This window comes from Pipistrellus hanaki (genome assembly GCF_964339955.1).
Source record: "Pipistrellus hanaki genome assembly, chromosome: 13".
Classification (NCBI taxonomy): Eukaryota; Metazoa; Chordata; class Mammalia; order Chiroptera; family Vespertilionidae; genus Pipistrellus; species Pipistrellus hanaki.
This window is the reverse complement of record NC_140515.1, coordinates 9925281-9946457: the sequence shown is the minus strand read 5'-3', so window position 1 is coordinate 9946457 and position 21177 is coordinate 9925281. Positions and strand designations below refer to the sequence as shown.

General features: G+C 51.3%; 1 protein-coding gene across 1 annotated transcript in view; it reads right to left on the bottom strand.

Annotated features, from left to right (window-relative positions):
* Nucleotides 1–21177, bottom strand: part of EOGT (EGF domain specific O-linked N-acetylglucosamine transferase) — a 62227-nt gene that overhangs the window by 20193 nt on the left and 20857 nt on the right. Inside the window, exons 9-12 of the mRNA XM_084901721.1 lie at nt 17240–17332; nt 16820–16891; nt 16593–16679; nt 15876–15944 (exon numbers count right to left, since the gene is read on the bottom strand). Coding sequence (XP_084757847.1) covers nt 15876–15944; nt 16593–16679; nt 16820–16891; nt 17240–17332 — 321 coding nt within the window. The remainder of the gene's footprint in view (nt 1–15875; nt 15945–16592; nt 16680–16819; nt 16892–17239; nt 17333–21177) is intronic.

Sequence of the window (21177 nt, the reverse complement as noted above, 5' to 3'; positions counted from 1 at the left end):
ATCTGTGTCCTGTGCCTGTGCCTGTATCTGTGTCCTGTACCTGTGCCTGTTTCTGTGTCCTCTGCCTGTGTCTGTATCTGTGTCCTGTACCTGTATCTGTGTCCTGTGCCTGTATCTGTGTCCTGTGCCTGTGCCTGTGTCCTGTGCCTGTATCTGTGTCCTGTGCCTGCGCCTGTATCTGTGTCCTGTGCCTGTGCCTGTATCTGTGTCCTGTATCTATGCCTGTATCTGTGTCCTGTGCCTGTGCCTGTATCTGTGTCCTGTGCCTGTATCTGTGTCCTGTGCCTGTGCCTGTGCCTGTGTCCTGTGCCTGTATCTGTGTCCTGTGCCTATGCCTGTATCTGTGTCCTGTGCCTGTATCTGTGTCCTGTGCCTGTGCCTCTATCTGTGTCCTGTGCCTGTATCTGTGTCCTCTGCCTGTGCCTGTATCTGTGTCCTGTGCCTGTATCTGTGTCCTGTGCCTGTATCTGTGTCCTGTGCCTGTGCCTGTATCTGTGTCCTGTGCCTGTATCTGTGTCCTGTGCCTGTATCTGTGTCCTGTGCCTGTGCCTGTATCTGTGTCCTGTGCCTGTATCTGTGTCCTGTGCCTGTATCTGTGTCCTGTGCCTGTATCTGTGTCCTGTGCCTGTGCCTGTATCTGTGTCCTGTGCCTGTATCTGTGTCCTGTGCCTGTGCCTGTTTCTGTGTCCTCTGCCTGTGCCTGTATCTGTGTCCTGTGCCTGTATCTGTGTCCTGTGCCTGTGCCTGTATCTGTGTCCTGTGCCTGTACCTGTGTCCTGTGCCTGTATCTGTGTCCTGTGCCTATGCCTGTATCTGTGTCCTGTGCCTGTGCCTCTATGTGTGTCCTGTGCCTGTATCTGTGTCCTCTGCCTGTGCCTGTGCCTGTATCTGTGTCCTGTGCCTGTTCCTGTATCTGTGTCCTGTGCCTGTGTCTGTGTCCTGTGCCTGTGCCTGTATCTGTGTCTTGTGCCTGTATCTGTGTCCTGTGCCTGTATCTGTGTCCTATGCCTGTGCCTGTTTCTGTGTCCTCTGCCTGTGCCTGTATCTGTGTCCTGTATCTATGCCTGTATCTGTGTCCTGTGCCTGTGCCTGTGTCCTGTGCCTGTATCTGTGTCCTGTGCCTGTGCCTGTGTCCTGTGCCTGTATCTGTGTCCTGTGCCTGTGCCTGTATCTGTGTCCTGTGCCTGTATCTGTGTCCTGTGCCTGTTCCTGTATCTGTGTCCTGTGCCTGTATCTGTGTCTTGTGCCTGTATCTGTGTCCTGTGCCTGTATCTGTGTCCTGTGCCTGTGCCTGTGTCCTGTGCCTGTATCTGTGTCCTGTGCCTGTGCCTGTATCTGTGTCCTGTGCCTACATCTGTGTCCTGTGCCTGTATATGTGTCCTGTGCCTGTATCTGTGTCCTGTGCCTGTATCTGTGTCCTGTGCCTGTATCTGTGTCCTGTGCCTGTGCCTGTTTCTGTGTCCTCTGCCTGTGCCTGTATCTGTGTCCTGTATCTATGCCTGTATCTGTGTCCTGTGCCTGTGCCTGTGTCCTGTGCCTGTATCTGTGTCCTGTGCCTGTGCCTGTGTCCTGCCTGTATCTGTGTCCTGTGCCTGTATCTGTGTCCTGTGCCTGTGCCTGTATCTGTGTCCTGTGCCTGTATCTGTGTCCTGTGCCTGTATCTGTGTCCTGTGCCTGTGCCTGTATCTGTGTCCTGTGCCTGTATCTGTGTCCTGTGCCTGTATCTGTGTCCTGTGCCTGTGCCTGTATCTGTGTCCTGTGCCTGTATCTGTGTCCTGTGCCTGTATCTTTGTCCTGTGCCTGTATCTGTGTCCTGTGCCTGTATCTGTGTCCTGTGCCTATGCCTGTGTCCTATACAGGTATCTGTGTCCTGTACCTGTGCCTGTATCTGTGTCCTGTGCCTGTATCTGTGTCCTGTGCCTCTATCTGTGTCCTCTGCCTGTGCCTGTGTCCTGTGCCTGTATCTGTGTCCTGTGCCTGTGCCTGTATCTGTGTCCTGTGCCTGTACCTGTGTCCTGTGCCTGTGCCTGTATCTGTGTCCTGTGCCTGTGCCTGTGCCTGTGCCTGTGCCTGTGCCTGTATCTGTGTCCTGTACCTGTGCCTGTTTCTCTGTCCTGTGCCTGTGCCTGTATCTGTGTCCTGTGCCTGTATCTGTGTCCTGTGCCTGTGCCTGTATCTGTGTCCTGTGCCTGTGCCTGTGCCTGTGCCTGTGCCCTGTACCCTATGTCCTGTGCCTGTATCTGTGTCCTGTGCCTGTATCTATGTCCTGTGCCTGTATCTGTGTCCTGTATCTATGCCGGTATCTGTGTCCTGTGCCTGTGCCGGTATCTGTGTCCTGTGCCTGTATCTGTGTCCTGTGCCTGTGCCTGTATCTGTGTCCTATGCCTGTATCTGTGTCCTGTGCCTGTATCTGTGTCCTGTGCCTGTGCCTGTATCTGTGTCCTGTACCTCTGCCTGTTTCTGTGTCCTCTGCCTGTGCCTGTATCTGTGTCCTGTGCCTGTATCTGTGTCCTGTGCCTGTTCCTTTATCTGTGTCCTGTGCCTGTATCTGTGTCCTGTGCCTGTGCCTGTATCTGTGTCCTGTACCTGTGCCTGTTTCTGTGTCCTGTGCCTGTATCTGTGTCCTGTGCCTGTGCCTGTATCTGTGTCCTGTGCCTGTATCTGTGTCCTGTGCCTGTGCCTGTATCTGTGTCCTGTACCTGTGCCTGTTTCTGTGTCCTCTGCCTGTGTCTGTATCTGTGTCCTGTACCTGTATCTGTGTCCTGTGCCTGTATCTGTGTCCTGTGCCTGTGCCTGTGTCCTGTGCCTGTATCTGTGTCCTGTGCCTGCGCCTGTATCTGTGTCCTGTGCCTGTGCCTGTATCTGTGTCCTGTATCTATGCCTGTATCTGTGTCCTGTGCCTGTGCCTGTATCTGTGTCCTGTGCCTGTATCTGTGTCCTGTGCCTGTATCTGTGTCCTGTGCCTATGCCTGTGTCCTATACAGGTATCTGTGTCCTGTACCTGTGCCTGTATCTGTGTCCTGTGCCTGTATCTGTGTCCTGTGCCTCTATCTGTGTCCTCTGCCTGTGCCTGTGTCCTGTGCCTGTATCTGTGTCCTGTGCCTATGCCTGTATCTGTGTCCTGTGCCTGTGTCCTGTGCCGGTATCTGTGTCCTGTGCCTGTGCCTGTATCTGTGTCCTGTGCCTGTATCTGTGTCCTGTGCCTGTATCTGTGTCCTGTGCCTGTGCCTGTATCTGTGTCCTGTGCCTGTATCTGTGTCCTGTGCCTGTATCTGTGTCCTGTGCCTGTGCCTGTATCTGTGTCCTGTGCCTGTATCTGTGTCCTGTGCCTGTATCTGTGTCCTGTGCCTGTTCCTTTATCTGTGTCCTGTGCCTGTATCTGTGTCCTGTGCCTGTATCTGTGTCCTGTGCCTGTGCCTGTATCTGTGTCCTGTGCCTGTATCTGTGTCCTGTGCCTGTATCTGTGTCCTGTGCCTGTATCTGTGTCCTGTGCCTGTTCCTTTATCTGTGTCCTGTGCCTGTATCTGTGTCCTGTGCCTGTATCTGTGTCCTGTGCCTGTGCCTGTATCTGTGTCCTGTGCCTGTATCTGTGTCCTGTGCCTGTGCCTGTATCTGTGTCCTGTACCTGTGCCTGTTTCTGTGTCCTCTGCCTGTGTCTGTATCTGTGTCCTGTACCTGTATCTGTGTCCTGTGCCTGTATCTGTGTCCTGTGCCTGTGCCTGTGTCCTGTGCCTGTTTCTGTGTCCTGTGCCTGCGCCTGTATCTGTGTCCTGTGCCTGTGCCTGTATCTGTGTCCTGTATCTATGCCTGTATCTGTGTCCTGTGCCTGTGCCTGTATCTGTGTCCTGTGCCTGTATCTGTGTCCTGTGCCTGTATCTGTGTCCTGTGCCTATGCCTGTGTCCTATACAGGTATCTGTGTCCTGTACCTGTGCCTGTATCTGTGTCCTGTGCCTGTATCTGTGTCCTGTGCCTCTATCTGTGTCCTCTGCCTGTGCCTGTGTCCTGTGCCTGTATCTGTGTCCTGTGCCTATGCCTGTATCTGTGTCCTGTGCCTGTGTCCTGTGCCGGTATCTGTGTCCTGTGCCTGTGCCTGTATCTGTGTCCTGTGCCTGTATCTGTGTCCTGTGCCTGTGCCTGTATCTGTGTCCTGTGCCTGTATCTGTGTCCTGTGCCTGTATCTGTGTCCTGTACCTGTGCCTGTTTCTGTGTCCTCTGCCTGTGTCTGTATCTGTGTCCTGTACCTGTATCTGTGTCCTGTGCCTGTATCTGTGTCCTGTGCCTGTGCCTGTGCCTGTGCCTGTATCTGTGTCCTGTACCTGTGCCTGTTTCTGTGTCCTGTGCCTGTGCCTGTATCTGTGTCCTGTGCCTGTGCCTGTGTCCTGTGCCTGTATCTGTGTCCTGTGCCTGTGCCTGTATCTGTGTCCTGTGCCTGTGCCTGTATCTGTGTCCTGTATCTATGCCTGTATCTGTGTCCTGTGCCTGTGCCTGTATCTGTGTCCTGTGCCTGTATCTGTGTCCTGTGCCTGTGCCTGTGCCTGTGTCCTGTGCCTGTATCTGTGTCCTGTGCCTATGCCTGTATCTGTGTCCTGTGCCTGTGCCTCTATCTGTGTCCTGTGCCTGTATCTGTGTCCTCTGCCTGTGCCTGTATCTGTGTCCTGTGCCTGTATCTGTGTCCTGTGCCTGTGCTTGTGTCCTGTGCCTGTATCTGTGTCCTGTGCCTGTATCTGTGTCCTGTGCCTGTGCCTGTATCTGTGTCCTGTGCCTGTATCTGTGTCCTGTGCCTGTATCTGTGTCCTGTGCCTGTGCCTGTTTCTGTGTCCTCTGCCTGTGCCTGTATCTGTGTCCTGTATCTATGCCTGTATCTGTGTCCTGTGCCTGTATCTGTGTCCTGTGCCTGTGCCTGTATCTGTGTCCTGTGCCTATATCTGTGTCCTGTGCCTGTATCTGTGTCCTGTGCCTGTGCCTGTATCTGTGTCCTGTGCCTGTGCCTGTGTCCTGTGCCTGTATCTGTGTCCTGTGCCTATGCCTGTATCTGTGTCCTGTGCCTGTGCCTGTGTCCTGTGCCTGTATCTGTGTCCTGTGCCTGTATCTGTGTCCTGTGCCTGTATCTGTGTCCTGTGCCTGTGCCTGTATCTGTGTCTTGTGCCTGTGCCTGCGTCCAGTGCCTGTATCTGTGTCCTGTGCCTGTATCTGTGTCCTGTGCCTATGCCTGTATCTGTGTCCTGTGCCTGTGCCTGTTTCTGTGTCCTCTGCCTGTGTCTGTATCTGTGTCCTGTACCTGTATCTGTGTCCTGTGCCTGTATCTGTGTCCTGTGCCTGTGCCTGTGTCCTGTGCCTGTATCTGTGTCCTGTGCCTGCGCCTGTATCTGTGTCCTGTGCCTGTGCCTGTATCTGTGTCCTGTATCTATGCCTGTATCTGTGTCCTGTGCCTGTGCCTGTATCTGTGTCCTGTGCCTGTATCTGTGTCCTGTGCCTGTATCTGTGTCCTGTGCCTATGCCTGTGTCCTATACAGGTATCTGTGTCCTGTACCTGTGCCTGTATCTGTGTCCTGTGCCTGTATCTGTGTCCTGTGCCTCTATCTGTGTCCTCTGCCTGTGCCTGTGTCCTGTGCCTGTATCTGTGTCCTGTGCCTATGCCTGTATCTGTGTCCTGTGCCTGTGTCCTGTGCCGGTATCTGTGTCCTGTGCCTGTGCCTGTATCTGTGTCCTGTGCCTGTATCTGTGTCCTGTGCCTGTATCTGTGTCCTGTGCCTGTGCCTGTATCTGTGTCCTGTGCCTGTATCTGTGTCCTGTGCCTGTATCTGTGTCCTGTGCCTGTGCCTGTATCTGTGTCCTGTGCCTGTATCTGTGTCCTGTGCCTGTATCTGTGTCCTGTGCCTGTTCCTTTATCTGTGTCCTGTGCCTGTATCTGTGTCCTGTGCCTGTATCTGTGTCCTGTGCCTGTGCCTGTATCTGTGTCCTGTGCCTGTATCTGTGTCCTGTGCCTGTATCTGTGTCCTGTGCCTGTTCCTTTATCTGTGTCCTGTGCCTGTATCTGTGTCCTGTGCCTGTATCTGTGTCCTGTGCCTGTGCCTGTATCTGTGTCCTGTGCCTGTATCTGTGTCCTGTGCCTGTGCCTGTATCTGTGTCCTGTACCTGTGCCTGTTTCTGTGTCCTCTGCCTGTGTCTGTATCTGTGTCCTGTACCTGTATCTGTGTCCTGTGCCTGTATCTGTGTCCTGTGCCTGTGCCTGTGTCCTGTGCCTGTATCTGTGTCCTGTGCCTGCGCCTGTATCTGTGTCCTGTGCCTGTGCCTGTATCTGTGTCCTGTATCTATGCCTGTATCTGTGTCCTGTGCCTGTGCCTGTATCTGTGTCCTGTGCCTGTATCTGTGTCCTGTGCCTGTATCTGTGTCCTGTGCCTATGCCTGTGTCCTATACAGGTATCTGTGTCCTGTACCTGTGCCTGTATCTGTGTCCTGTGCCTGTATCTGTGTCCTGTGCCTCTATCTGTGTCCTCTGCCTGTGCCTGTGTCCTGTGCCTGTATCTGTGTCCTGTGCCTATGCCTGTATCTGTGTCCTGTGCCTGTGTCCTGTGCCGGTATCTGTGTCCTGTGCCTGTGCCTGTATCTGTGTCCTGTGCCTGTATCTGTGTCCTGTGCCTGTATCTGTGTCCTGTGCCTGTGCCTGTATCTGTGTCCTGTGCCTGTATCTGTGTCCTGTGCCTGTATCTGTGTCCTGTGCCTGTGCCTGTATCTGTGTCCTGTGCCTGTATCTGTGTCCTGTGCCTGTATCTGTGTCCTGTGCCTGTGCCTGTATCTGTGTCCTGTGCCTGTATCTGTGTCCTGTGCCTGTATCTTTGTCCTGTGCCTGTATCTGTGTCCTGTGCCTGTATCTGTGTCCTGTGCCTATGCCTGTGTCCTATACAGGTATCTGTGTCCTGTACCTGTGCCTGTATCTGTGTCCTGTGCCTGTATCTGTGTCCTGTGCCTCTATCTGTGTCCTCTGCCTGTGCCTGTGTCCTGTGCCTGTATCTGTGTCCTGTGCCTGTGCCTGTATCTGTGTCCTGTGCCTGTACCTGTGTCCTGTGCCTGTGCCTGTATCTGTGTCCTGTGCCTGTGCCTGTGCCTGTGCCTGTGCCTGTGCCTGTATCTGTGTCCTGTACCTGTGCCTGTTTCTCTGTCCTGTGCCTGTGCCTGTATCTGTGTCCTGTGCCTGTATCTGTGTCCTGTGCCTGTGCCTGTATCTGTGTCCTGTGCCTGTGCCTGTGCCTGTGCCTGTGCCCTGTACCCTATGTCCTGTGCCTGTATCTGTGTCCTGTGCCTGTATCTATGTCCTGTGCCTGTATCTGTGTCCTGTATCTATGCCGGTATCTGTGTCCTGTGCCTGTGCCGGTATCTGTGTCCTGTGCCTGTATCTGTGTCCTGTGCCTGTGCCTGTATCTGTGTCCTATGCCTGTATCTGTGTCCTGTGCCTGTATCTGTGTCCTGTGCCTGTGCCTGTATCTGTGTCCTGTACCTCTGCCTGTTTCTGTGTCCTCTGCCTGTGCCTGTATCTGTGTCCTGTGCCTGTATCTGTGTCCTGTGCCTGTTCCTTTATCTGTGTCCTGTGCCTGTATCTGTGTCCTGTGCCTGTATCTGTGTCCTGTGCCTGTGCCTGTATCTGTGTCCTGTGCCTGTATCTGTGTCCTGTGCCTGTGCCTGTATCTGTGTCCTGTACCTGTGCCTGTTTCTGTGTCCTCTGCCTGTGTCTGTATCTGTGTCCTGTACCTGTATCTGTGTCCTGTGCCTGTATCTGTGTCCTGTGCCTGTGCCTGTGTCCTGTGCCTGTATCTGTGTCCTGTGCCTGCGCCTGTATCTGTGTCCTGTGCCTGTGCCTGTATCTGTGTCCTGTATCTATGCCTGTATCTGTGTCCTGTGCCTGTGCCTGTATCTGTGTCCTGTGCCTGTATCTGTGTCCTGTGCCTGTGCCTGTGCCTGTGTCCTGTGCCTGTATCTGTGTCCTGTGCCTATGCCTGTATCTGTGTCCTGTGCCTGTATCTGTGTCCTGTGCCTGTGCCTCTATCTGTGTCCTGTGCCTGTATCTGTGTCCTCTGCCTGTGCCTGTATCTGTGTCCTGTGCCTGTATCTGTGTCCTGTGCCTGTATCTGTGTCCTGTGCCTGTGCCTGTATCTGTGTCCTGTGCCTGTATCTGTGTCCTGTGCCTGTATCTGTGTCCTGTGCCTGTGCCTGTATCTGTGTCCTGTGCCTGTATCTGTGTCCTGTGCCTGTATCTGTGTCCTGTGCCTGTATCTGTGTCCTGTGCCTGTGCCTGTATCTGTGTCCTGTGCCTGTATCTGTGTCCTGTGCCTGTGCCTGTTTCTGTGTCCTCTGCCTGTGCCTGTATCTGTGTCCTGTGCCTGTATCTGTGTCCTGTGCCTGTGCCTGTATCTGTGTCCTGTGCCTGTGCCTGTGTCCTGTGCCTGTATCTGTGTCCTGTGCCTATGCCTGTATCTGTGTCCTGTGCCTGTGCCTCTATGTGTGTCCTGTGCCTGTATCTGTGTCCTCTGCCTGTGCCTGTGCCTGTATCTGTGTCCTGTGCCTGTTCCTGTATCTGTGTCCTGTGCCTGTGTCTGTGTCCTGTGCCTGTGCCTGTATCTGTGTCTTGTGCCTGTATCTGTGTCCTGTGCCTGTATCTGTGTCCTATGCCTGTGCCTGTTTCTGTGTCCTCTGCCTGTGCCTGTATCTGTGTCCTGTATCTATGCCTGTATCTGTGTCCTGTGCCTGTGCCTGTGTCCTGTGCCTGTATCTGTGTCCTGTGCCTGTGCCTGTGTCCTGTGCCTGTATCTGTGTCCTGTGCCTGTGCCTGTATCTGTGTCCTGTGCCTGTATCTGTGTCCTGTGCCTGTTCCTGTATCTGTGTCCTGTGCCTGTATCTGTGTCTTGTGCCTGTATCTGTGTCCTGTGCCTGTATCTGTGTCCTGTGCCTGTGCCTGTGTCCTGTGCCTGTATCTGTGTCCTGTGCCTGTGCCTGTATCTGTGTCCTGTGCCTACATCTGTGTCCTGTGCCTGTATATGTGTCCTGTGCCTGTATCTGTGTCCTGTGCCTGTATCTGTGTCCTGTGCCTGTATCTGTGTCCTGTGCCTGTGCCTGTTTCTGTGTCCTCTGCCTGTGCCTGTATCTGTGTCCTGTATCTATGCCTGTATCTGTGTCCTGTGCCTGTGCCTGTGTCCTGTGCCTGTATCTGTGTCCTGTGCCTGTGCCTGTGTCCTGCCTGTATCTGTGTCCTGTGCCTGTATCTGTGTCCTGTGCCTGTGCCTGTATCTGTGTCCTGTGCCTGTATCTGTGTCCTGTGCCTGTATCTGTGTCCTGTGCCTGTGCCTGTATCTGTGTCCTGTGCCTGTATCTGTGTCCTGTGCCTGTATCTGTGTCCTGTGCCTGTGCCTGTATCTGTGTCCTGTGCCTGTATCTGTGTCCTGTGCCTGTATCTTTGTCCTGTGCCTGTATCTGTGTCCTGTGCCTGTATCTGTGTCCTGTGCCTATGCCTGTGTCCTATACAGGTATCTGTGTCCTGTACCTGTGCCTGTATCTGTGTCCTGTGCCTGTATCTGTGTCCTGTGCCTCTATCTGTGTCCTCTGCCTGTGCCTGTGTCCTGTGCCTGTATCTGTGTCCTGTGCCTGTGCCTGTATCTGTGTCCTGTGCCTGTACCTGTGTCCTGTGCCTGTGCCTGTATCTGTGTCCTGTGCCTGTGCCTGTGCCTGTGCCTGTGCCTGTGCCTGTATCTGTGTCCTGTACCTGTGCCTGTTTCTCTGTCCTGTGCCTGTGCCTGTATCTGTGTCCTGTGCCTGTATCTGTGTCCTGTGCCTGTGCCTGTATCTGTGTCCTGTGCCTGTGCCTGTGCCTGTGCCTGTGCCCTGTACCCTATGTCCTGTGCCTGTATCTGTGTCCTGTGCCTGTATCTATGTCCTGTGCCTGTATCTGTGTCCTGTATCTATGCCGGTATCTGTGTCCTGTGCCTGTGCCGGTATCTGTGTCCTGTGCCTGTATCTGTGTCCTGTGCCTGTGCCTGTATCTGTGTCCTATGCCTGTATCTGTGTCCTGTGCCTGTATCTGTGTCCTGTGCCTGTGCCTGTATCTGTGTCCTGTACCTCTGCCTGTTTCTGTGTCCTCTGCCTGTGCCTGTATCTGTGTCCTGTGCCTGTATCTGTGTCCTGTGCCTGTTCCTTTATCTGTGTCCTGTGCCTGTATCTGTGTCCTGTGCCTGTGCCTGTATCTGTGTCCTGTACCTGTGCCTGTTTCTGTGTCCTGTGCCTGTATCTGTGTCCTGTGCCTGTGCCTGTATCTGTGTCCTGTGCCTGTATCTGTGTCCTGTGCCTGTGCCTGTATCTGTGTCCTGTACCTGTGCCTGTTTCTGTGTCCTCTGCCTGTGTCTGTATCTGTGTCCTGTACCTGTATCTGTGTCCTGTGCCTGTATCTGTGTCCTGTGCCTGTGCCTGTGTCCTGTGCCTGTATCTGTGTCCTGTGCCTGCGCCTGTATCTGTGTCCTGTGCCTGTGCCTGTATCTGTGTCCTGTATCTATGCCTGTATCTGTGTCCTGTGCCTGTGCCTGTATCTGTGTCCTGTGCCTGTATCTGTGTCCTGTGCCTGTATCTGTGTCCTGTGCCTATGCCTGTGTCCTATACAGGTATCTGTGTCCTGTACCTGTGCCTGTATCTGTGTCCTGTGCCTGTATCTGTGTCCTGTGCCTCTATCTGTGTCCTCTGCCTGTGCCTGTGTCCTGTGCCTGTATCTGTGTCCTGTGCCTATGCCTGTATCTGTGTCCTGTGCCTGTGTCCTGTGCCGGTATCTGTGTCCTGTGCCTGTGCCTGTATCTGTGTCCTGTGCCTGTATCTGTGTCCTGTGCCTGTATCTGTGTCCTGTGCCTGTGCCTGTATCTGTGTCCTGTGCCTGTATCTGTGTCCTGTGCCTGTATCTGTGTCCTGTGCCTGTGCCTGTATCTGTGTCCTGTGCCTGTATCTGTGTCCTGTGCCTGTATCTGTGTCCTGTGCCTGTTCCTTTATCTGTGTCCTGTGCCTGTATCTGTGTCCTGTGCCTGTATCTGTGTCCTGTGCCTGTGCCTGTATCTGTGTCCTGTGCCTGTATCTGTGTCCTGTGCCTGTATCTGTGTCCTGTGCCTGTATCTGTGTCCTGTGCCTGTTCCTTTATCTGTGTCCTGTGCCTGTATCTGTGTCCTGTGCCTGTATCTGTGTCCTGTGCCTGTGCCTGTATCTGTGTCCTGTGCCTGTATCTGTGTCCTGTGCCTGTGCCTGTATCTGTGTCCTGTACCTGTGCCTGTTTCTGTGTCCTCTGCCTGTGTCTGTATCTGTGTCCTGTACCTGTATCTGTGTCCTGTGCCTGTATCTGTGTCCTGTGCCTGTGCCTGTGTCCTGTGCCTGTTTCTGTGTCCTGTGCCTGCGCCTGTATCTGTGTCCTGTGCCTGTGCCTGTATCTGTGTCCTGTATCTATGCCTGTATCTGTGTCCTGTGCCTGTGCCTGTATCTGTGTCCTGTGCCTGTATCTGTGTCCTGTGCCTGTATCTGTGTCCTGTGCCTATGCCTGTGTCCTATACAGGTATCTGTGTCCTGTACCTGTGCCTGTATCTGTGTCCTGTGCCTGTATCTGTGTCCTGTGCCTCTATCTGTGTCCTCTGCCTGTGCCTGTGTCCTGTGCCTGTATCTGTGTCCTGTGCCTATGCCTGTATCTGTGTCCTGTGCCTGTGTCCTGTGCCGGTATCTGTGTCCTGTGCCTGTGCCTGTATCTGTGTCCTGTGCCTGTATCTGTGTCCTGTGCCTGTGCCTGTATCTGTGTCCTGTGCCTGTATCTGTGTCCTGTGCCTGTATCTGTGTCCTGTGCCTGTGCCTGTATCTGTGTCCTGTGCCTGTATCTGTGTCCTGTGCCTGTATCTGTGTCCTGTGCCTGTGCCTGTATCTGTGTCCTGTGCCTGTATCTGTGTCCTGTGCCTGTATCTTTGTCCTGTGCCTGTATCTGTGTCCTGTGCCTGTATCTGTGTCCTGTGCCTATGCCTGTGTCCTATACAGGTATCTGTGTCCTGTACCTGTGCCTGTATCTGTGTCCTGTGCCTGTATCTGTGTCCTGTGCCTCTATCTGTGTCCTCTGCCTGTGCCTGTGTCCTGTGCCTGTATCTGTGTCCTGTGCCTGTGCCTGTATCTGTGTCCTGTGCCTGTACCTGTGTCCTGTGCCTGTGCCTGTATCTGTGTCCTGTGCCTGTGCCTGTGCCTGTGCCTGTGCCTGTGCCTGTATCTGTGTCCTGTACCTGTGCCTGTTTCTCTGTCCTGTGCCTGTGCCTGTATCTGTGTCCTGTGCCTGTATCTGTGTCCTGTGCCTGTGCCTGTATCTGTGTCCTGTGCCTGTGCCTGTGCCTGTGCCTGTGCCCTGTACCCTATGTCCTGTGCCTGTATCTGTGTCCTGTGCCTGTATCTATGTCCTGTGCCTGTATCTGTGTCCTGTATCTATGCCGGTATCTGTGTCCTGTGCCTGTGCCGGTATCTGTGTCCTGTGCCTGTATCTGTGTCCTGTGCCTGTGCCTGTATCTGTGTCCTATGCCTGTATCTGTGTCCTGTGCCTGTATCTGTGTCCTGTGCCTGTGCCTGTATCTGTGTCCTGTACCTCTGCCTGTTTCTGTGTCCTCTGCCTGTGCCTGTATCTGTGTCCTGTGCCTGTATCTGTGTCCTGTGCCTGTTCCTTTATCTGTGTCCTGTGCCTGTATCTGTGTCCTGTGCCTGTATCTGTGTCCTGTGCCTGTGCCTGTATCTGTGTCCTGTGCCTGTATCTGTGTCCTGTGCCTGTGCCTGTATCTGTGTCCTGTACCTGTGCCTGTTTCTGTGTCCTCTGCCTGTGTCTGTATCTGTGTCCTGTACCTGTATCTGTGTCCTGTGCCTGTATCTGTGTCCTGTGCCTGTGCCTGTGTCCTGTGCCTGTATCTGTGTCCTGTGCCTGCGCCTGTATCTGTGTCCTGTGCCTGTGCCTGTATCTGTGTCCTGTATCTATGCCTGTATCTGTGTCCTGTGCCTGTGCCTGTATCTGTGTCCTGTGCCTGTATCTGTGTCCTGTGCCTGTGCCTGTGCCTGTGTCCTGTGCCTGTATCTGTGTCCTGTGCCTATGCCTGTATCTGTGTCCTGTGCCTGTATCTGTGTCCTGTGCCTGTGCCTCTATCTGTGTCCTGTGCCTGTATCTGTGTCCTCTGCCTGTGCCTGTATCTGTGTCCTGTGCCTGTATCTGTGTCCTGTGCCTGTATCTGTGTCCTGTGCCTGTGCCTGTATCTGTGTCCTGTGCCTGTATCTGTGTCCTGTGCCTGTATCTGTGTCCTGTGCCTGTGCCTGTATCTGTGTCCTGTGCCTGTATCTGTGTCCTGTGCCTGTATCTGTGTCCTGTGCCTGTATCTGTGTCCTGTGCCTGTGCCTGTATCTGTGTCCTGTGCCTGTATCTGTGTCCTGTGCCTGTGCCTGTTTCTGTGTCCTCTGCCTGTGCCTGTATCTGTGTCCTGTGCCTGTATCTGTGTCCTGTGCCTGTGCCTGTATCTGTGTCCTGTGCCTGTGCCTGTGTCCTGTGCCTGTATCTGTGTCCTGTGCCTATGCCTGTATCTGTGTCCTGTGCCTGTGCCTCTATGTGTGTCCTGTGCCTGTATCTGTGTCCTCTGCCTGTGCCTGTGCCTGTATCTGTGTCCTGTGCCTGTTCCTGTATCTGTGTCCTGTGCCTGTGTCTGTGTCCTGTGCCTGTGCCTGTATCTGTGTCTTGTGCCTGTATCTGTGTCCTGTGCCTGTATCTGTGTCCTATGCCTGTGCCTGTTTCTGTGTCCTCTGCCTGTGCCTGTATCTGTGTCCTGTATCTATGCCTGTATCTGTGTCCTGTGCCTGTGCCTGTGTCCTGTGCCTGTATCTGTGTCCTGTGCCTGTGCCTGTGTCCTGTGCCTGTATCTGTGTCCTGTGCCTGTGCCTGTATCTGTGTCCTGTGCCTGTATCTGTGTCCTGTGCCTGTTCCTGTATCTGTGTCCTGTGCCTGTATCTGTGTCTTGTGCCTGTATCTGTGTCCTGTGCCTGTATCTGTGTCCTGTGCCTGTGCCTGTGTCCTGTGCCTGTATCTGTGTCCTGTGCCTGTGCCTGTATCTGTGTCCTGTGCCTACATCTGTGTCCTGTGCCTGTATATGTGTCCTGTGCCTGTATCTGTGTCCTGTGCCTGTATCTGTGTCCTGTGCCTGTATCTGTGTCCTGTGCCTGTGCCTGTTTCTGTGTCCTCTGCCTGTGCCTGTATCTGTGTCCTGTATCTATGCCTGTATCTGTGTCCTGTGCCTGTGCCTGTGTCCTGTGCCTGTATCTGTGTCCTGTGCCTGTGCCTGTGTCCTGCCTGTATCTGTGTCCTGTGCCTGTGCCTGTATCTGTGTCCTGTGCCTGTATCTGTGTCCTGTGCCTGTTCCTGTATCTGTGTCCTGTGCCTGTATCTGTGTCTTGTGCCTGTATCTGTGTCCTGTGCCTGTATCTGTGTCCTGTGCCTGTGCCTGTGTCCTGTGCCTGTATCTGTGTCCTGTGCCTGTGCCTGTATCTGTGTCCTGTGCCTACATCTGTGTCCTGTGCTTGTATATGTGTCCTGTGCCTGTATCTGTGTCCTGTGCCTACATCTGTGTCCTGTGCCTGTATATGTGTCCTGTGCCTGTATCTGTGTCCTGTGTCTGTATCTGTGTCCTGTGCCTGTGCCTGTGTCCTGTGCCCGTATCTGTGTCCTGTGCCCGTATCTGTGTCCTGTGTCTGTATCTGTGTCCTGTGCCTGTATCTGTGTCCTGTGCCTGTATCTGTGTCCTGTGCCTGTTCCTGTATCTGTGTCCTGTGCCTGTATCTGTATCCTGTACCTGTGCCTCTATCTGTATCCTGTGCCTGTATCTGTGTCCTGTGCCTGTATCTGTGTCCTGTGCCTCTATGTGTGTCCTGTGCCCGTATCTGTGTCCTCTGCCTGTGACACACAGATGCACAGCATTGAAAGTTATAGAAGCCTCGGTGACTATGCCCTTACACTGTGCTGGCCCTTGTCAGCGTAGGTGCACGTCTCAATCCGCTTCCACTCCTCCCAGAGCCTGACTGCTCTGCGCCGGTGCATGATGCCCCGGAGGCTCAGCCTCAGGACCACTCCCAGGTCTAACCAGTCCCAGGTCCCAGGGTTAACCCTGGGCTAGGCAGCTCCCCAGGAACACGCGTGAACCCGCACAGTCCCCAGGGCACCGTTCCAAGGGCCACATGCCCCGAACCTGAACTCGGGAACCTTCAGAAGCAAAAGTTCATTTTCCATGAAGAATCAGTGCTGACAACCCAGTCCCACCGGGCCTGGGTCAGGGACCATTCGGGCAGCCCCACTAGGTGACCATATTTCCTGTGCTTTCTTGCACTCTTCCTGACTCACTGTCCCCTCTTGGCAGGAAGCGGCTAGAGCAGTCATTCCCCCCACCAAAACCCATTCCCCAAGGCTGAGGAATGAACAATAGGGGGGGTGGAGGGTTGTTGTAACCTGGTCCTACCCTGTTTCTCATCTGACCCAGAACCAGGACCCAGCACATGGCAGGTGCTCAGTGCATTTTGGGGAGTAAACCTCACTGCTGTGAGTATATCCCCAGCCATGCTGCTGCAGGCCTGGTGGCTGAGGTGAGGAGAAATACAATCCATGAGTTGATGCAGCTGAAATGAGGTTGGGACTCTAATGAGTGGTTTGGTGCCTTTCAGTAAAAATCCAATAAACGAACTGGGCATAGCCATCAAACTTTCCTAAAAGCTAATAAGTTCAATCAAAACATTTAATGCAATGTGAACAATAAAACACACCAGTTAGAGGAAGTGAAGTTCAATGTGGTGACATTAAAAATGCACACCACAAACTCACCTCCTGCTGGTTGAGTATTTTCCGGTACTCTGTGCTCCGTGCAAGAATGGTGACTCTAATTTTTCCATCCTGTAATGAGAAGGCAAAGGCAAAATAATGCTTTCTATGCCTGGACAGGTGAGTGAACACCTAAACCTAAAATGTGATTTTCACAAGAGATGAAACGCAATAAGGATACATTTATGGAACTTTAAAAAAAAAAAAAATGTAAGTCTAATCCCTTCACTGTTTTCTCGGGGAATAAAAATGCATCGACTTTGGCCACAGAAGACAAACCAGCTCATTGCATCCTGTCTGGGAGGTGGGTATATTTTTTAGCAGAGGCTGTGTGGCTCAGGTGGAGATTTGGGCTGTATGGGGAAATACAGCAAAAGGAAGAGAAAGAAGGCACACTCTTCCACTCTCCCTAGTTTATCTTTCATACACTGTAGACATCTGACTTCTAACACTCAGGTTCAGAAATTAACACAGAAAACCTTGTCTTCTGAGTACTTCTTTTTCTGCCACGGTGGTTCTGGCTTTTTATCCAGTATAATAGGGAAGCGCCCCCAGAACCCAAAACGCAGTAAGTCCTCACTTATCTCTTTAAGCAAAATGACACCTAATGAAGCAGAGGTACCACAGGCCAACGAAGTTCCTGTGGCATCTCCTCCACGGGATGAGGAAACGGCATTGAGCGAAGCAGCATCGTTCTAGAACCTGCTGTGGGCCCATTACCTTGGGTCCCTCCTGCGTGATGTTCAGTCTGTGCAGCACATGCTGGGAAAACGCCCGGAACAGCCCGGTGCTGTGGCAGCCAGAAATCTAAAATAAAATAGTCCATATTACAGAGAGTATTTCTGTTACTATGTCAGAGGATAGCAAGTTGTACACACATGTTACCTTAAAGTAGATCAAGAATAAGTTTTATAAATATGAATGTTTGCAACAGATAGCACTCTTACCAGAGGGGTATTATAGAAGAGCCCGTATCTCATCCGGGGCAGCAGGGAAAAAATCGCTTCCTTAAAACACACCTAACAACAAAGGCATTTGAAAAGGTAAGAAGAGGCAATCTGTACCCTTCGCACCAAAACAGCACTCATGATTACAGAAAATGAATTTTAACTAACCCCTATTTTACATTAAAATATTTTTGAATAGCAAACTATTTCATTCAAGTGAAATTTGTGTTTTGGTGAAAAGCTATGAAAAAATGTTTTTAAAAGCTACAGAGTTCAACAATGAGGATTCCAGTTGCCAAAAAGGAAACTAAACCTAAGAGATCGATGGTGACAGGGACTAGAAACCTATATTCAGTCTATGTGTGATCAGCGCGTCCTCTGCAATGACAAGCATTACAGACATTCAGCGGGTTCCAGTACCCTTTTGGAGTCATAGGTTTTCAGATGGATCACGTCATAATCAGTAAATGCCTTCCACGTGTCAGAGAAGAGGTCCCCATAGCCATAGGTGCTCTGAAAGAGGAAACAAAACAAGTCAGGGCAATAAAATCATTCACTGTGGCTCTCCGAGACTGTAACACACGCCAGCACACAATCCTAAGCAAAGTCCCGGCAAGAAAATCGGCGTCCACGTGAGCCTCATTTGATGTCCTGTCCTCAGAACGAGTCACCACAAGTTCAGCCTCAGTCTCCTCAGAGCGGCTGTTTCTCCACCCCAACCCTTTGTGTTTGCATGTCTGCAATGTCAGCTGCTGTGGGCTTTGTTCCTGCGAGTTTTCTCTCCAGGATACACGTACACACGACACTTACACACACCACTTTGCACACACTCTGATATGCTCAGTGAACAAAACCATTTGGGTAAATATCTTTGGAAATAAATTTCAGAGCAAGAAAAATTCTTTGAAAAGTTTTAACATTAAAAACATAATGTGTGTAACTCTGAAATGATCTACCCATTGACTAATGAGTAATATGATCACGTCCTATTAACAGCTAAACTAATAATACATAAATATGTAAACTGACCATACTCTGTGTCGCCCACAGCCAATCAGGAGTATGCAAATTAACCCAACAAAGATGGGGGGGCCTGTGGGCAGCACTCACATACACAGGCGCCAAACAGCAAGGAACGGGGTTGGGTGCCCGCCCTCCTGCTGCATTGCCGGGGTGACACAGTGGGCATCCCCAGGACCCTGCCTGCTCTGAGCCTGAGGCCAGCACGCACACACACCAGCATCAAGCAGCCAGGGTCCCGGGGACGCCACTGGAGTGTCCGGTCCTATCAGCCCAGCTTGGGGGCGGCTGGAGTTTGCAGTCCTTTTGGTTTCTGCAGCCCCTGGACCAGAAGTGGAAACCAAGAGCAAGGGGAGCACCAGGAATTCTGGGAATCGTAGTTCTGGTGGCAGATGCATTGTGGAATCTCCTAGACACTAGAGCAGGGGTCTTCAAACTACGGCCCGCGGGCCACATGCAGCCCCCAGGGGAGTCTGATCCTGCCCGCCAGGTTTTTTGGGCAGTGAGCACAGCCAAGGTGTTACAGTAGGAATTAGTAGTTCATATAGTCCGGCCCTCCAACTCTCTGAGGGACCGTGATCTGGCCCCCACTTTAAAAAGTTTGAGGACCCCTGCACTAGAGCAAAGTGAGCCTGGAGCAAGTTACTGTTGCAGGCAAGGGGTGGAGGGAAAGCAAAGGTGAGAGACATAAGTCAGAGGGTCAAGGAAAAATTAAAAAGAAGATATCCTGCAACTTCTAGGAAATCTTCACCAATGGAGCAAAGAAAAAAAAAAAAAGAGCTCTATTATTCTGAGAGCACCAAACCAGACTGGGCTAGGGTCTCAGACAATTTGCGTATATGATTGCAAAGACAGACACAAACTCCCTGATTGGAGAGGGCTCCCCTGAGAGCTCCCAGATTGGAGAGGGTGCAGGTTGGGCTGAAGGACCCACCCCTTGTGCACGAATTTCATGCACCGGGCCTCTAGCTAATAATAAGAAAAATAATGATAGTATCTTGCATGTTCCAATGTCCCAGGCACTGTTCTAAGCATTTGACATTATTAACACATTAAACCAGCCCACAGACTTAATGAGCTATGTAATATCATCACCCCCTTTTCATAGATGAGGAAACAGAGACACAATCTGCCTAAACTGTAGAGCTGTGTTTGCCGGTCTGGGATGAGCCCAGTCTGCTTGGTTCCAGACTCCATGTTCACAGCCTGTGAACATGCAGAAACTGGTACTTTCCAGTACATTTACCAAACACATTATATTTTTAAAAATAGAAATTAATTACATGTTCTATCAGCTAAAGGAGGCAGACTAATTTATTTTTAAATTGTATAACTTAGATTGAAAATCAACCAATAGAAATAAGAAATATCCAAGTCTCAGTTGGTTATATATTATGTTCATGGCTTTTTATCTTTACAGCACTTTTTTGGAATTATGAAATTTTATCTTTATGTTGCACATTTTAGAGGTATTTCAAAATTATTGAGAACTGTTGCCTTGGCTGGTGTTCACAGTGACCAGCACACCAAAGGGTTTTGGATTCAATTCCCTGTCAAGGACACGTACCTGGGTTGCAGGGAGGCAACCAATCAATATCTCTCTCGTATTGATGCTGCTCTCTCTGACTCCCCCTGCCCTTCCACTTTCTCTTAAAAAAAAAAAAAATCAATGGAAAAATATCATCAGGTGAAGATTAAGAACAACAAAAATATTGAGAATTGTTAAATGTGGTGATAAAAAAAAAATTCCTTCCTTCAATGTCTCTCCAATGCCAGTCTAAGAAAGGCCCTTCTCAACACCACCAAAAGTGAAATATCCCTGCCGAAACCCGTTTGGCTCAGTGGATAGAGCGTCAGCCTGCGGACTGAAAGGTCCCAGGTTCGATTCCGGTCAAGGGCATGTACCTTGGTTGCAGGCACATCCCCAGTAAGGGGTGTGCAAGAGGCAGCTGATCGATGTCTCTCTCTCATCAATGTTTCTAACTCTCTATCCCTCTCTCTTCCTCTCTGTTAAAAATCAATTATATATATATATATATATATATATATATATATATATATATATATATATATATTAAAAGTGAAATATCCCGGTTCTGGCTCAATGCCTTATAATAAAAGACTAATATGCTAATTGACCAAACTGCTGAACAACTAGTTGCTATGATTCACACTGACCACCAGGGGGCAAACACTAAAAACAGGAAGAGCTGCTTAGCCAGAAGCTGGGCTCACGGCTGGCTGACTGGCTGGCTGGCGAGCGCAGCAGTGGTGGCTGGAGCCTCTCCCACCTCAGCCGTAGCACTAAGGATGACCGACTGCCAGCTTAGGCCTGCTCCAGGGCCTAAGCCATCAGCTGGACATCCCTCAAGGGCTCCTGGACTGTTAGAGGGCAGAGGAGACACCCCTCCCTGAGTGCACAAATTTTGTGCACCGGGCCTCTAGTGATAAATAAAGGGCAATTAAAAAGCATGATTAGACAGTTTCTTGAGATAAATATTTCAGATAAAATATTATACTTTGAAAGGAAAATTTAATATAATACAGTACTCCTGAATAACTTCTCTTCAAGGAAATCAATTAACAATCAGAATAACCACCCTAGAAGCTTCTTTTCCTCATCCCTCAATTTCAAATTATCTGCAACAGATAAAGGAGGGACTTCTATCTAGTCTCATACTGAAGAATATTCAAATATTCCTAGAAATAACATACCACTTCCTGCTGTTTACATCTCAAATTTATTTAAACATGCACAACTTAGAATTTCTGGGAGGAAGGTAAGATACATGGACGTGGGAAGGATGTTCACTGCTGCACTTCAGTAAATAGCGAAGGCCCGGGAAGGACGGCAGGTGACAGAGGTAAGGGCATGGGCTGAGGCATGCACCCCACCTCACACAATGAAAACGAGAGCCTGTCACGTCCACATAGGGACAGGTGTGCGTGCCATGACACCACGGAATAACGTGAGTAAGGGCATACTTTCCATCAGGATATATTTACATTCATTCAAAAAAAGTCGTACAAGATACCCGCATGTGTTAACTCAGTTACCTTTAAATAAAATGGAGAAGAGGAAGAACTTACAGTGCTATTACATGCTTCTGGTGGTTGGGACTCATTATAACCAGGTTTTACTTGTGTAATTAAAAATAATGATGTGCCCTAACCGGTTTGGCTCAGTGGATAGAGCATCAGCCTGCAGACTAAAGGGTCCCAAGTTTGATTCCAGTCAAGGGCATGTATCTTGGTTGCAGGCACATCTCCAGTGGGGTGTGTGTGTGTGTGTGTGTGTGTGTGTGTGTGTGTGTGCAGGAGGCAGCTGATCGATGTTT